We start from the raw sequence: 14,152 nt of genomic DNA on the forward strand, positions 1-14,152 counted from the left end.
TGTTTTTTAAGGACTGCAATTGTCTAGCAAGTCAAGCGCTGCTTTTGAGCATATTGCTTAAAAGAGAAGGACCGAATTTCATCACCAAGGAAGGTAAGAGCTTTTTCATGTGAGTATTCTGAATATTTCTGGAAGCAGCTGTATGTTTAGTTGTAATGAACATGAATAAGGGCCATGAATACATGCAGTTGTATAGCCATCTTCCTTGCAACTAAAGCAATTTCAGCATTAAATGTGACATGCAAAATCGTAGTGTGGTGAGGAATGAGCTGCTGAATATATGAACTCTTGTAGATTGCAGTTGCTCTATCTGTTTCTAAATCCAAACAAATATGTATATATAGAAATGGAGGATTTGACCTTGGATATAAAACTGAAACTAAAGACAAATTTGCATATTTGTTTTCATTTTAGTTTTAGGTCCCGAGGTGCTAATTCAGTATATCTGAAAGATTCATTCTACTTAAATTTTATCTTATGGCTTTGTATTAGCTCACAAGCTTTACGTTTGTGTAAATTAATTCAGAATAAGATACTTGGACCTGTGGCTTTTGGCTGCACAGTTTTTATTTGTTTGTTTGTTTTCCCGCTCCCCTTCTTCCCCCAGACTTTTTATTAGCTACTTTGGTATATATGAGCACTTCTCAGAAAAAGAGGAACACTATGAATAAATAATATTCTTTTGGGTACTCCAGAATCAGTATAACTTACCACTCCATGTTGTAGATCCCCTCTTCATAATTCATATCAGCTCTACTCGATTAAGAATGTCATGGAAAACAATGTAAGATGGAATAAAATCCATTGGACACTTCACAGTGCATTACTGAAATACAGTGTTAGTTTAAAGTCATGGTCAGAACTGGAGCACATGCAGCCTCTAGAGAAGGCTTTCGTCACCACTGCGTGTATTTTTGGACTTGGAAAATCTCCATATTCTTCAGTCCTTAGTATGTTTTGTCCTTTCTTCCTTGCTCTGAGAACAACTTGAGGTAAACTTCCTACGCTCTGTAAGCAAGCAGCATAACCACATTTGATCACTGGCCTAGGACTGTTTAGGACCAATTTGGTTAGACATTTTGTACCATCCAGTATGAAGCTGTAGATGGTGATAAAACTTTTTAATACGTACCTTGCATTAAACAGGCTGAGTCACTGGCTAAAAGTTCCTGTCCTTGTACAGCAGGAGAATAGAAGAAACTATTACTGACATTAAATAATCACAGTTGATAATGAATAAATCTGAAAATAAAAGCTGAAGGATCTTAGATATTCCTGCTGATAGACATGAGCTATGATTTTGAGAATCAAATTCCTGTAGTATTGCTATAGATGAACATACTGTTCACCACTAAGTGTCTTGCATGAGAATCGCTGGCATTCCATCTGAAAACTTAGAATCTAGAAGCTAAATGAAGCATAAATAATGGTATGTTTAACACTTGATTCCTACACAGCTGAGATGTCAGTATACCAAGTCAATGCGCTGTGATCAACTGTGGGCTGGCAAAAGAATGGTATCTGTTGTTCTTATGAATGTAACATCCACCTATACTTCACGTCTTCTCCATATTCTGGGCTGTCTGCTTTGATTTTATGTCTTACTTTATATTTTTTAGGTCACGTTTCTACAACATTAATGCATAGTGCTTATTTAAATGATTTGTGGCATACAGAAAATCAACTTGGAGAGGGAGAGTAGTATGCAATAATTCAATGTTGTGTCTGTGTGTCAGATATCCTGTGTACTTTGCAAAGGTGATAGTTTGCTTCACTAGCTGAGCACTGTGATGCACTTAGATAACCAATGCTAGCTCACAGTGTAGCTTTGGTATCGCTTTTGTAGGGCTTTTGTACCTTTCAGTAGTTATTCAGGATGGAACCATAAAACAGTGCAAAAAAATCTCTTTCATAATCTCCTGGCTTCATATCAATTGAAAACCTCACATCCAAGATTATGAATCAGGTGATGTCTTGTTTGTGTACAAAGTTGAAAAGAACTCCTGTCTTGAATATCAGCAATGGCAACCTGTATCCAAACATAACATCGCTTGAATGAACCATGCTGTCAAGCACAAGACTTGCCTGTTGCTTTTATCTCAACTGAGAAGCAAGAGAGCATCAAGAGTGTCTATTCTATCCCACATCCAAAGTAAAATCTGCAGTTTGATGAGGAGGTACTTTATCATCACCTTGATCTCTTAAGGTATCTGAACAGTAGGTGCTGCTAAGTCTCTCTAGAGCAGGGGCAGGAAATCAAACTGAAGTTGGCTTTTGCCTCTTGTAGAACAACTGAATAACAGAAGATTAAACTCTAAGTTTTAGATGTTAATCACAATAGGTAAATGCTTTACTAGAGCTAATTCAGAATTAGTGGATCTCAGCAATATTACCTTATATTAAATGAGAAAATGCATCTTTTACATGTCTCTTTTGTTTTTGCTGTTATTTTGTTGTTTTGTAACTTGAATAAATGTGTTTATAACACAGGTACTGTTGCTGAACATATTGAAAGAATCTATAGACGAGCTGGCAGCAAGAAGCTCTGGTTTGTATATAGATAACCATATTCCTTCTGGTTTACGCTTTTTTTTTTTCCTAATATGCTTACTATGACTAAAAGTGGTTCTTTATGCACTTAGAGGAGAGTAAAAAAGGACAACTTTTCTGACAAAATTGTACTGCTTCACTGCGACTGAAGATCTTGTCTATAACACTTTAAAAAAAAAAAAAAGTACTTTCTTACCATTATCTTTTAAAGTAAACAATACTAAGCTACTTTTTTTTATGAGAACCAATGCAGACATACATTTGTAGTTAAATTCAAATAATGAGAAAAAATAAGAATATTAATATTCTTATTTCTTACAGAGTGTGGCAAAATAATACCAATAGCTTTCTGTCGCAAGGCTAGTGATCAAATATAATTCAGTTTATATTTGTACACGTGCAGTTTGCACGTGCAGTTTGAAACAATTTACTTTGAGCTTGACTATGTCATAACTTCAGAAGGTCTCAGCAACTGGACTGGTGGTTCACATGTTGTTTATTAATTACTTTGCCTGGAAGCTTGAGAAATTGAAGACATGAGCTGAGCCTGTCCTGAATTACGTTCTCCCTCTCTGTGACTACTCCAAACGGGATGAGTCTTTAAATTTAAAAACTGCTTTTCGTTTTAGTTTGTTCCTGCAGTTAAATGGGCCTTCGCCAATAATAAGATAGAATCAAAATACCTTGGTCATATTTTTTTTAAGAATAAAAACCAGAAGTATTTCTAGAAACAAAATACGTAAACTGTTTTTTGTTTCTCTCCCATGGTTGCCATTTGACATACGTATAGGTTGGTGTTGCGCTACAGTGCTGCATTTGCACAGAAATTTTCTTCTTCTATAACCCCACATATTACTACTTTACTGGTACATGGGAAACAGGTAAAGTGCCCAGAAGTCTGAAACAGAACTCCGTGAGATTTTTTTGGCTTATGTGCGTTTCGATATTGTCAGCTAATGCATTTCAGAAATGCTTTGCTCGTGGTCTCTTGATACGTGCATAGCAGTTCTTGCAGGAATCAACATCAACTGTTTGAATTTAATACTAACGCTGTGGAACGTTAAGACTTATTCATCAACGGAGTGAATGAGTCTTAGCAACCTCAAAGCCTGCACTAGAAAACCTTAAATATGTGTCTTCTAAATTTGTATTTTGTCAGGAAATTATAATTGGAAATAGAAATATCTTTAAACTGGATATATGAAAGAAACGTCTCTAAACAAGCCAGTTTTTAAACCAAGCGGTTTACACAAGTCTTCTGTCCATGTGAGATATTACCTGACTGACTGTGGAAAACAAAACCAAGCCTTGATGTTATGTGTTCTTTCTCCTGCAAAATTATTGTTAAGTGGCCTTAAAAGTTACCGAGGTTATCTTGCAAAATGAGTAACGTGTCACATGTAAGCATCTGTTGTCTGTTCTGAAGATGATGCAGAGAAAAGAACAAGCTTTCTGTGGTGTTTGTAGGTAGGTTAATGAGTTCTAACTAATTCATTTTTGATCCATTAACCTGTATCTCGATTAAAAGATGAAAATCCAGATAAGATAAATATAAAAATCTGATCTGAATTCCACATTGTAAATAATGTATGTATTCAGTTGATTTTGAGATCTCTGAATGCTGTGCCAGACTTCAAAACTATACATGAATTCATTAAACTAGCTTTTGATATGTAGTGGGATTGCTCTGTTTTCTGCCCTCAGGTCTGTTGTGCGCTTCGCAGCAAGTCTTTTAGGTAAACTAGTGGACAGCCTTGCACCATCTATTACTAATGTTTTAGTTCAGGGTAAACAGGTAAGCCTTTACTTTTCAGAAATGTATTAAGGGGTGATAACAGAAAATAGAGAAATGGCTGCTTTCATTTTGAAGTTTGCTAATGCTTCTTTTAAAAGTAACCAATAGTTTTAAAATACACTATCTGTAGAAAAAAAAAAAATCAGTGAAGATATATTTAATTCTTGCATCTACTGTGGGCTAATAAATTTCTTTTCATGTAGTGATAGAATGATCTTGAAAAGGCAGTTTGATGTCTGGATAAGGTGTGATTTGCATAGCTCCTGTATAATCAATGGATATCAAGATGTTACAATGTAATCAAGAGAATTAGGCAAAGTGGACAGTGATAACAAAAGAGAATAAAATGGGAGGCTTACCCTTCGGCTGGGCTCACCACAAAATACCAATAGAGGCGATCTCCAGAAGAGATCCTTCCCCTCTGGTAGCCAGCTCTTCAATAGGTCTAGAAGGGGGGGAGCCTGGCTCCAGCCCTTCCGGCAGCACAGGTGAGTTGCCTCCACCTGTGCTCCTCTGGCTGACTCATGGCTCGCCTCAGGTGATCAATCAGAGGTTCAGGCCGTGACTCAGTAGTTCCCATACACTCCTTTGTTTGCTTATATATGCTCTTTTATTTCACAAAAGAAGATGGAATCAATCAGTAAAAATGATTTTTTAAAGTAAAGAATGTTGTGGCCTACAGCATCACTCTCTTTGTCATTGCGCTTGAGTCAATTAATTTGTCACAAGGAGTGACAGCTGAGAAACAGTCTTTCAGGATTTCAGGTTTCTGCTCCAAATAGATTTTAATCATCAGTGTTTCTTCCCTCCCTGAGGAGGACTTTTTATTTGCTAGTACAGGAATTTTAACTTAGTTTATAAGAGCAATCTCCAAATAGCAGTAGTTGAATATTATTTATTTTTATCATAAAATATGCATTCATTTACCTAAGTGGAATGCTATGGTAACAGATTTGTCCTTATTGTATTCCATGTTGATGGCCATTCTGTGTTATGTGCTTCTAGTGCTCTGTAGCTGTAGAGGAATGTCATGTTTTTTGTTTGTTTGTTTGTTTGTTTTTGTTTGTTGCATGGAGCATGATTTACAGCTGTTTATTTTCAAGTTTTTAACCAAACTTGTCTTAATTAAGTCCTTTTTAATGATGATCCTTATTGTATGAGAAAAAATAGTGATACTGTGTGTTTCACTGACAATAAATAGAAAGATTTTTTGGAGGGTGTGTGCAGTTAAACAATCCAGTACAGCAACATAATAGTTTCTTATTATGAAGGCTGTAGCTTTTAGAATGCTCACAGAAATAACAAAACAAAGTTCAGAATTAAGTTCCTAGTTTTATGTGACAGCTGTGGAGCTGGGATATCAGAAATGAAAGAATATCTAAGCCTGCTGTACAGTCTTGATTATATGCCTGATTCTGAAGCCATAGCAGCAGACTTGCACTTAAGTTTTAATTTGGACAGACATTCTCCATATTTTCCTTGGTCTTTATTAAATTTTGTCATTTAATATTATCCAACTAACAGTATTAGCAATTGTCAGGTATTGACATTGAATTATTTTTGTACTGTAAAAAGCAGAATTCATGAAGTTTAGTTTCTAAATTGCTTCTGTGGTGCTTTTATTCCTTTCAGAATAACCGTTCGTCTGAACTGTTTTCAATATACCGTAGGTGACACTTGGAGCTTTTGGCCATGAGGAAGAAGTTATTTCTAATCCCTTATCCCCAGCAGTCATTAAGAACATCATCTATGAAAAATGTCAGTTACAAGATGAAAGAGAAGCTGTAGTTCAGCAGGAACTTGTCATACATATCGGCTGGATCATCTCAAATTCACCAGAGCTTTTCAGTGGCATGCTGAAGATACGGATTGGGTCAGTACAGTATCTACTGCACTTACTGCTAACATGGCAAGTAAACATATGTGCTTCGACACAGATTGTTGCTACACTGAAAAAAAAGATTTATATGAGATGATGCAGCAAAATTTGTATGCTTCAGCTTTACATTTCTAAGAAGCCTGCTTTGAATTAGTGTGCCAGAACTGAATTCACAAAAAACTGCTCTCAAATTTGCTAGTGAACAGTGTAAAGTGGAGGAGTGGCAGTCTTTGTAATACCTCATTTGAAGCTTTCCTATAAGCTAATACAGTAAACTGTGGTATTTTTAAATGCTTGATAATGATCAGGTTAGGGCTTCAAAACCATAAATACTGTAGTGAGATTTCTGGTTGGCGAAGGGGCTCCAGGAATTGTACTCTCACTGGGCCACTGAGTCCTGCTAGCATCCAAAAGCCAGAACATTCTTCCTGACTTACCTAACAGCCTTGAGGCAGTGAAGCCTTTCTCTCACAGCTTCTGGCTCACTCACGCAAGTACCTACGTGTGTTTCCAATAAGTGCTGAGCACGTAATATAGTGAGCTTGTAATACAGTTTTGACTAAATCAATCTTAAGAGTCCAGTAACCACGAGAAACAAATCCCCTGGTACCTTGGTTTCAAGGTACTTAAAATATTTGTTGCGGGACTACAGTCTACCTAAAAAGAAAGCTTGTTCTTCTCTAGCACTGACTGTAATAGGAACTTAAGGACAAAAGTTTTCTGTTGTTCAAATGCACATACCAGTAAAGAATTTCCTAGGACATTCTGAGGCACCTAGATGGTGTATCTGATGTCTGGCAGAAAGAAGACATTGTTCAAGAGCAGTTCTCTACACAAAAACACTTAATGTGTAACGATTGAGCCTCTAATGTGATGCTATCCTTACTACGGATAGGCAAAATACTTATTGACTGCTTACCAAGGTTAACTATACAGAGCTTAGGAACTCCAAACCTGGTTGAAGTGGGAAAGATCATTTACAGCCTGGATTTTCCTATTTAATTCTTTGATAGTGTGGCCTACAAATAGCTTAAGGTTGAATGTTATCATATTCTGTGATATCTGTATTTGCACTGCTATCTACAGTAACTGTTTTGTTCACAGTTAGGAACAGACATGCATTTGAATAAGCACTTCTTTGAAGACAGCAGGTCCTAGTGACTGAGATTTACAGAATTATTGAGAATGTTTTAAGATTAGAATTTACCATACTTTTGATAGGGAAAACCTAGCATTTCAGCACTGAAGTTGTATACTCGCATCTTATTTTCTAGTATATAAGATTCCTGATTCTAATTTAGTATTACTTTTGGGTCATTATGAAACTGAAAACTGAACCACTTTTTTTACATTTAAGTATATCTGTTCTTTTGCACTTAAATACTCTTCTGTAGCCTTTACAAATCCACGTTAATCTTCTTCCCCTTTCTCATCAGCTGCAGCTTATCCTTTTTACAGTTTTTTTTTCCTTCCGAGGTTAATTCTGGAGATTCAATTTTTTTTTATTCCAGTGTTATCACCCACTTCAGTGAGCAAAATTTAACCTTCTCACAGAAGGAACATTCCAGTTTGATAATGATTTGATTTAGAGTCTTGTTATTGATTTGTTTTCAGTGTTTCATGTTGAAATATATCAAGTTCCTGACAGTCCTATTACTGTAAAACCTTCTAATCAACTGACTTCTACCCACCCTTATTTGTGAAGAGTTCAGTAAGAGGCCCACTTTTCACACTGCTGTGTCACATAGGCCACTGCAAACAGAAAAGTGCAGTGAACAACTTGCACAAAGATATTTTTGTCAGTTGAACTGACAGTAAAAAATGAATCAATTCAAAGCGGTTTTGCTTTTAATCTTAGTAACAAGAGCAAGATGCTTATTCACACAGTAAAGTAAATAAAACGTATGTTCTGGATAATCTAGCATGCCCATGAAGCCTCATATTATGCTGTACCTTGTATCTTCACTGAATAGTCTTAGAAACTACAGATGTAAAGCAAGATTGCATTAGTTGGCCTGACATCTCAGAAGCCAGTGAAACTAGTAAGAATCCTTCAGTCCAAAAGACCATGACCTGACTTAGAGAAACAGTTATTTCCTTTCTAGGCAAAGTAATAAAATGCCTGCCAAATGTGGCTATACTGTGACAAGGTAAACCTTTTAGGAATATTTCACATTTTCTCTGATGGAGAGTAAACAGCTCTTTGACATATCCTAGACTTGATGAGGTGTTAGATGATGGACTACTTGAAGAAAAACTAGTTATGTTTCTCTTCTCTTTTGATTGTAATAGCTACTTGAACTGAAACAGTGTGAAGGGTAAGTGAATGAGGTCCACATTCAGTGTTTCATAAATATTATTTTGTCTTTTATATTGTATTAGAATCTGCAGCATTATTTTTATTTGTAGAATTAAAATCATCTTTTTCCCTTTAATAATTTGCCAACTCCTACCTTCCTAGTCCCTAGGGCTGAAAAATCTTCACAATTTTCATGTTTTTATTTAATCAAATCTTTTTTTTAAAAGGGAATAGCAAAAGAATGAAGTGTGATGGACAGGAAAAGGAAATTTCAAAGGCTAAAGCTATTAAGAAGCCTTGAAATCTTTCTAAATGTAAAATTATTGAGCTTTTTCTTAAAAGCACCAGCAAAACACACATACTGTCAGGAGCACGCTTCTCAGTAGGCATTTCAACATCAAAAGTTAAGTAAATTTTTGTCTTTATGCATGTGGTGAAATCGTTTCAGAAGTATGCCTCACAACCCATTTGTAAAAATTATTCATTTTTGCTTTCAGTTTATATCGTACTGCAAACAAATGAACAATTCCACATTCATTTGCTGTACAAACAGCAGTGTGTGTTTGATGCTATTTTAATGTCCTTGTGAAATAATAATAGCAGGATCACTTGGGATTTTCTTGAGGTATTCTACCAGACTAAATTTTCCTCCTTTGAAACATCACATTTAATTAAGGAATGCTTTCCTCCCTTCACTTCAGATGGATTATCCATGCCATGAAGTATGAACTGAAATTCCGTGCAGGGGATATGCCAGCCAAGGACTTGTACCAGATGTCCCCTAGTGAAGTGAAGCAGCTTTTGTTGGATATTCTTCAGCCACAGCAGCAGGGGAGGTAATGAGATGCGTGGATTTGTGGCACCTGTTCTCATTCATACTAAACTGCTCAAGTAATTTGCGTTTCTGAAATACCTGCCCATTTAAGAGGCATACTAAAGTATGGACATTTAGTAGTGATTTATATAGAGAGATAGCAAAGATAGCAAAGCACCTTTTCATTTTCTCAGCTGTAACCAAGTTCTACAATTGCTCCTTTCACATTTCAGCTTCCTTTTTCACCTCTATCCTTTTGGAAGCCTTACCTACTAGTAATTATGTATACACTGTGGTAGTACTGTGAAGCATTATATTCCTTGATGCCCTCATTAAGGGACAGGTGCCAAAATTACTCAATACCACCTACTTAAGTAACTTGTAAGAATAGCATGTATGCTGTTCAGTGCCCTTTCTTCTAGCTTCTTGCATTATGTTTTTTTTTCTACAATGTTTAAGAGGTTCTGCTTCCTGAAACTTGTGATCTTTTCTCCAAGCTCTAACTTGTTCCCCATCCAAGTGCGTTAGTGTGCAAGAAAACAAGCTATAATTACAATACTTCCACTTAGCAGTATTAGTAAGGCTACAGTCAGAAGTCCTCCCATAGACTTAAATTTCTAGTTAAGTTTAATTTTGACATATAATAACACTAACTTTTGCAGTTCTTCACTAAGTGGATTTTATTCCCTCTTGAGAGCACAAGAAGCACAACGTGTGCTGCATGTGCATCATGAGAAGGCATTAGCTATCACTGCTTATGTTATGGTTTACACCACAGAATATGTCCTCATTCTGAATGAGAAGCTTTTATTACCTGCAGTTAATGATTTCCTTTGTCCACAGAGGCTGGCTTAACCGACGGCAAATCGATGGTTCTCTCAATCGAACTCCTGCTGGGTTCTATGACAGGGTGTGGCAAATCTTGGAGAGAACTCCAAATGGTTTAATAGTAGCAGGGAGTTTTTTACCACAGGTAAAGCATGTAGAGGTGTTCAATTATTTCTGCTCTACCTTACTATTAATGGAGAACTATTTTATTGCTAATATTTAATTGTATGTTGCCATACATAGTACACTTCACTGGGTAAAATACAATAGAATAGAATGGAAGTCAGTTACTTTAAAATACATCTGTAGGATCATAAGACTAAAAACCCTTTCCAGAGCTGTGCTGCCATGGACTCTAAAATATGCTTCCTTTTTGATGGCTGTGTATTATTTATTCAACAAGCAAACAGCCTATATTGGGGGGTGTGGAGGAGTGATTTAATGCAGATGATCTTCATTCAATACAAGTATTTGTTATTTTTCAGCAACCAACCTTATCAGATATGACGATGTACGAAATGAATTTTTCCCTCCTAGTTGAAGATATGCTGCAAAATATTGACCAGCCAGAATACAGGCAAATCATTGTAGAGGTCTGTGTCTTAATAACAAAAGAAACTTTGTAATGTGCATGAGTTTGTTACAAATTAAAAAAAAAAATGCTCAAATATTCATAGAAATAGCATTTTAAATACAATTATTTATATTTCAGTGCTTTTTCCATGGATTGTTTTGTGATTTAAAAAGTTGCTGCCAGCATGCTCAGCATACACTAAGCCTGTGATGTTTTTCTTTCTTAGCAAATAGGGAAATAAATATTAATAATAATGCCAATCCATGTAGGTCAGAGGGTACAAAAGCTATTGAGATATCTAATTCCATTAAGTCCTTAGTCCATACCTTTTCCCACCAAGTTCTCAGGTCTAGGAAAAAACTTGCTCTAAAACATCAGCTTGCACTATGATAGATTTTTCTTCCCATACTGCTGAGGCTGCCTAGTAGGTTGTCCTTTGTTACTGACTCAACTTTCAGTCTCTCTGTGTGCCAGCAAAAGTCTCCTATGTGAAGCAAAAGGCTTCTTTTAACTCCTTTTTTTTTTACCAGTACAGCTAATACTGGATAGTTTTTGGACAGATCATGAGCATATGTACCTTTGGTAACTGACACCTGTGCTGTCAGCTGTGTTCATTGTCAGTTCCCAAGTCTACATCTCTGGTGCCTGTGAGTTTTTTTGCACAGTAAAATAATTTAAATCCATCTCAGTTCCGGTTAACAGCTGCTGGTCATGGTGCTCGCTGGAATATGTCCACTTTTGGCTAAAAGATAACACAGTTATCAAACAAAAGATGGTTACTCTAGATTCTGCTGCCCACTTCTGCAAGTCACTCAGCATGTTCATCTTCCTATTTAAACCTTTGAGCTACAGGGAATGTAAATTCTCTTGAACTTAATGCTTTTTACATCTGTTGGCTTTACTTTTTATGAATTTGCTTGTAGTGCAGTTATACCGTGTATGATTGTACATCAAATGCTAAGGTTCAATATGTGCTGCTTTTCATTTTTTCTGCTGCTTGAGCCACTATTATTTGTGGTTGCTCCCTGAAATGAATAATCTGGAAAAAAACTTCCCTGCTTCCTGAAGTTAGATGTTGATGTCAGTCATTTATGTTTTGTCTTTAACTAGATGCCACCTGAAATAGTAATCTTTTATGAAAGCCTGCTTTTTCAATGATTTTTTCATCCATAGTCAGTAATTCTTATTTGTGGGCTATTACTTGTGCTACTATTAAGCTGCTTCCATCTTGAAACAAATGTGTTTGTTTACAATGCTTATAGAACCTGAACTTTAACAAATTAAATTTAAGTCTTTTTCTGCCTTATAGTTGCTGATGGTTATATCTGTTATTTTGGAGAGAAATCCAGAGCTAGAGTTCCAAGACAAAGTAGACTTGGACAAAGTGGTACAAGAAGCATTTCATGACTTTCAGAAAGATCACAACAGGCCAAAGGGAGATGAACACCCAGTAAGTAAAACAATTTACTATTCTACCTCCAGTTAGCTGAAATTATTAATTCTGTGTATGTGATAACGCAGCATAAATTTGCCAAAAGCAGAGGTAAAACATGCACTTTAAGTTGCAAATTCAAATCCATGTGGTAAGGGGATCACAGCTCTGAAGTGGGTAAAGCTGAGACAGGATATTCATTACAAGAGAAAAGAGTTACCTACAGGACAAAACTAGAACAGAAAAGAGTTAGGAATAAGAGAAACTTGTAAAAAATAAAAACCTAATGCTCAGCAAGCATGAACCTAGAATCTTATGTGCACAGATATGAAGAAAGGCAGTGACAAAAGAAATATTGATGGTATTAAAGGAGAAACCTTAGAGGTTTTAAGCTCTAAGGACCTTTGAATATTCTCACTGCAAGTATTGATGCTTCAAAGCTCTGAAATCCTATAATAAAGACAGGTTGATTTGACAGGTTGAAGAATGAAATGAGTAAAAGTAGTGGGAAAGCACCCCTGCTACTGGGGATGGCTGTACTTGCTCAGTCTGGCACTGTTATGCACAGTGTATTCAAAGGTGTCATCGACTGGAAAGTTCTATTGATTTGTAACACTGATATGCAAAAGCAGTTCCTGTTGCTCAGTTACTCTCTTTAGGGATGAATTAGTTGAGGATCATATCCTATTTTCTCTGAAGTTTTAAGATTCTGATTTTGTCTGAATGATGTTCTTCCATTACACTGATTTGCAAACATCTTGAACATTTTTCCATTTTAACATGTAGTAAGTGTCACAGGTGTTTACTCCAGTAATTTCAAACATACCCTAAAACTGTGGAAGGTCTAATATTTTCACCACAATCTCAGCTATTTAATAAAGTAATTGGGAAGTCACATTTCCTGAATTAGAAATGAACCTTTATTCTTAAATTATGCATTGGCTGTTTTAATAAACAGCTGTTTTAACATCATTAACTGAGCCAAACAGGTGTTTATGGAAGCAGATCTATTTGCTATCTTATCTGATTGAATTCATGTGCTACCCCTGACCCTAATTTGCCTCTTAGATTTTACTTATTTTTCAATAAATCTAAAGCCTGTATCTCTGTGTACACCAAAGGACCTGGATCATAATGGTATTGTGGTAGCACACTGTTGCCACATAGTAATCATCTGTCTGCATGCTTTAAGAGAGTTCTGTCATCTATTATTTTTCAAAATATGAGAAAGGCACTATCTGTCCAGCACTGAAAAACTCAGTAAATAAATATATGCAGTATGTTTTATAAATCCCTCTCCACATGTTCAGATTAAATGTAAAAATAGTTTTCTGAAAATTGATTACAAATATGCTATAGCTTCAGAGTGTATAACTCATTCGCATTTCTTGCGTATTCATATTCTAGCTGTTCACCTGTTTCTTCTTTTCATAATCAGCATTTCACAGAAATGTCTTTTCCCTGTCCCGCAGGATGACATGACTGCATTCTACAACACTCATCCAGTTGGAAAAAAGGGAACATGCAGCTACTTGAGTAAGGCTGTGATCAGTTTATTGCTAGAAGGAGATGTGAAAACAAGCAATGATGATCCTTGTACTATTAGCTAAAGCTTCAAGCACGATGTAGTAATTGTTGCTTTATTCACTGTTAAACGTTTTCAGGCATGCATTAAAATACTGTTTTGAAAAGTAACCCTGGTTCGTAACACAAATGCATCCCGTCCTTTGCTGAAAGAAGTGCCATTAGAGACACAAAGTGCCCCTTATTTTTCATTTCTCAACTATGCAGCATGAAAGCACACTCAAAGCACATGATATTTGGCTAAGTTGAAAGGCATTGTACCTGTGATCTTAAATTGTGCATTTACCATAGCTGGTATCTTAGAGAAATATAATGTAAGATTCTGCTTTTATACCTCTATTTATAATTACAAAGAAGTTTATTGTAAATTCTAAATGCAATTCACAAAATACTGTAA

At 36.0% G+C, this 14,152-nt stretch overlaps 1 protein-coding gene across 4 annotated transcripts in view; it reads left to right on the forward strand.

Moving 5' to 3' along the window:
* The window catches only part of PHKB (phosphorylase kinase regulatory subunit beta), a gene marked incomplete at both ends in the record, with an annotated part of 65,291 nt that extends 51,510 nt beyond the window's left edge, over window positions 1–13,781 (forward strand). For 3 of the 4 annotated variants that reach the window (XM_079541262.1, XM_079541264.1, XM_079541265.1), the window contains 9 exons: window positions 12–93; window positions 2,491–2,548; window positions 4,255–4,345; window positions 6,016–6,218; window positions 9,225–9,359; window positions 10,181–10,310; window positions 10,651–10,758; window positions 12,049–12,189; window positions 13,644–13,781. In XM_079541262.1, coding sequence (XP_079397388.1) covers window positions 12–93; window positions 2,491–2,548; window positions 4,255–4,345; window positions 6,016–6,218; window positions 9,225–9,359; window positions 10,181–10,310; window positions 10,651–10,758; window positions 12,049–12,189; window positions 13,644–13,781 — 1,086 coding nt within the window. Of the gene's footprint in view, window positions 1–11; window positions 94–2,490; window positions 2,549–3,340; window positions 3,432–4,254; window positions 4,346–6,015; window positions 6,219–9,224; window positions 9,360–10,180; window positions 10,311–10,650; window positions 10,759–12,048; window positions 12,190–13,643 lie in introns of all 4 variants that reach the window. The other variant, XM_079541263.1, reaches the window with a different exon arrangement.
* Window positions 13,782–14,152: the final 371 nt, after the last annotated feature.

Source organism: Tetrao urogallus (assembly GCF_951394365.1).
Source record: "Tetrao urogallus genome assembly, chromosome: 12".
NCBI lineage: Eukaryota > Metazoa > Chordata > Aves > Galliformes > Phasianidae > Tetrao > Tetrao urogallus.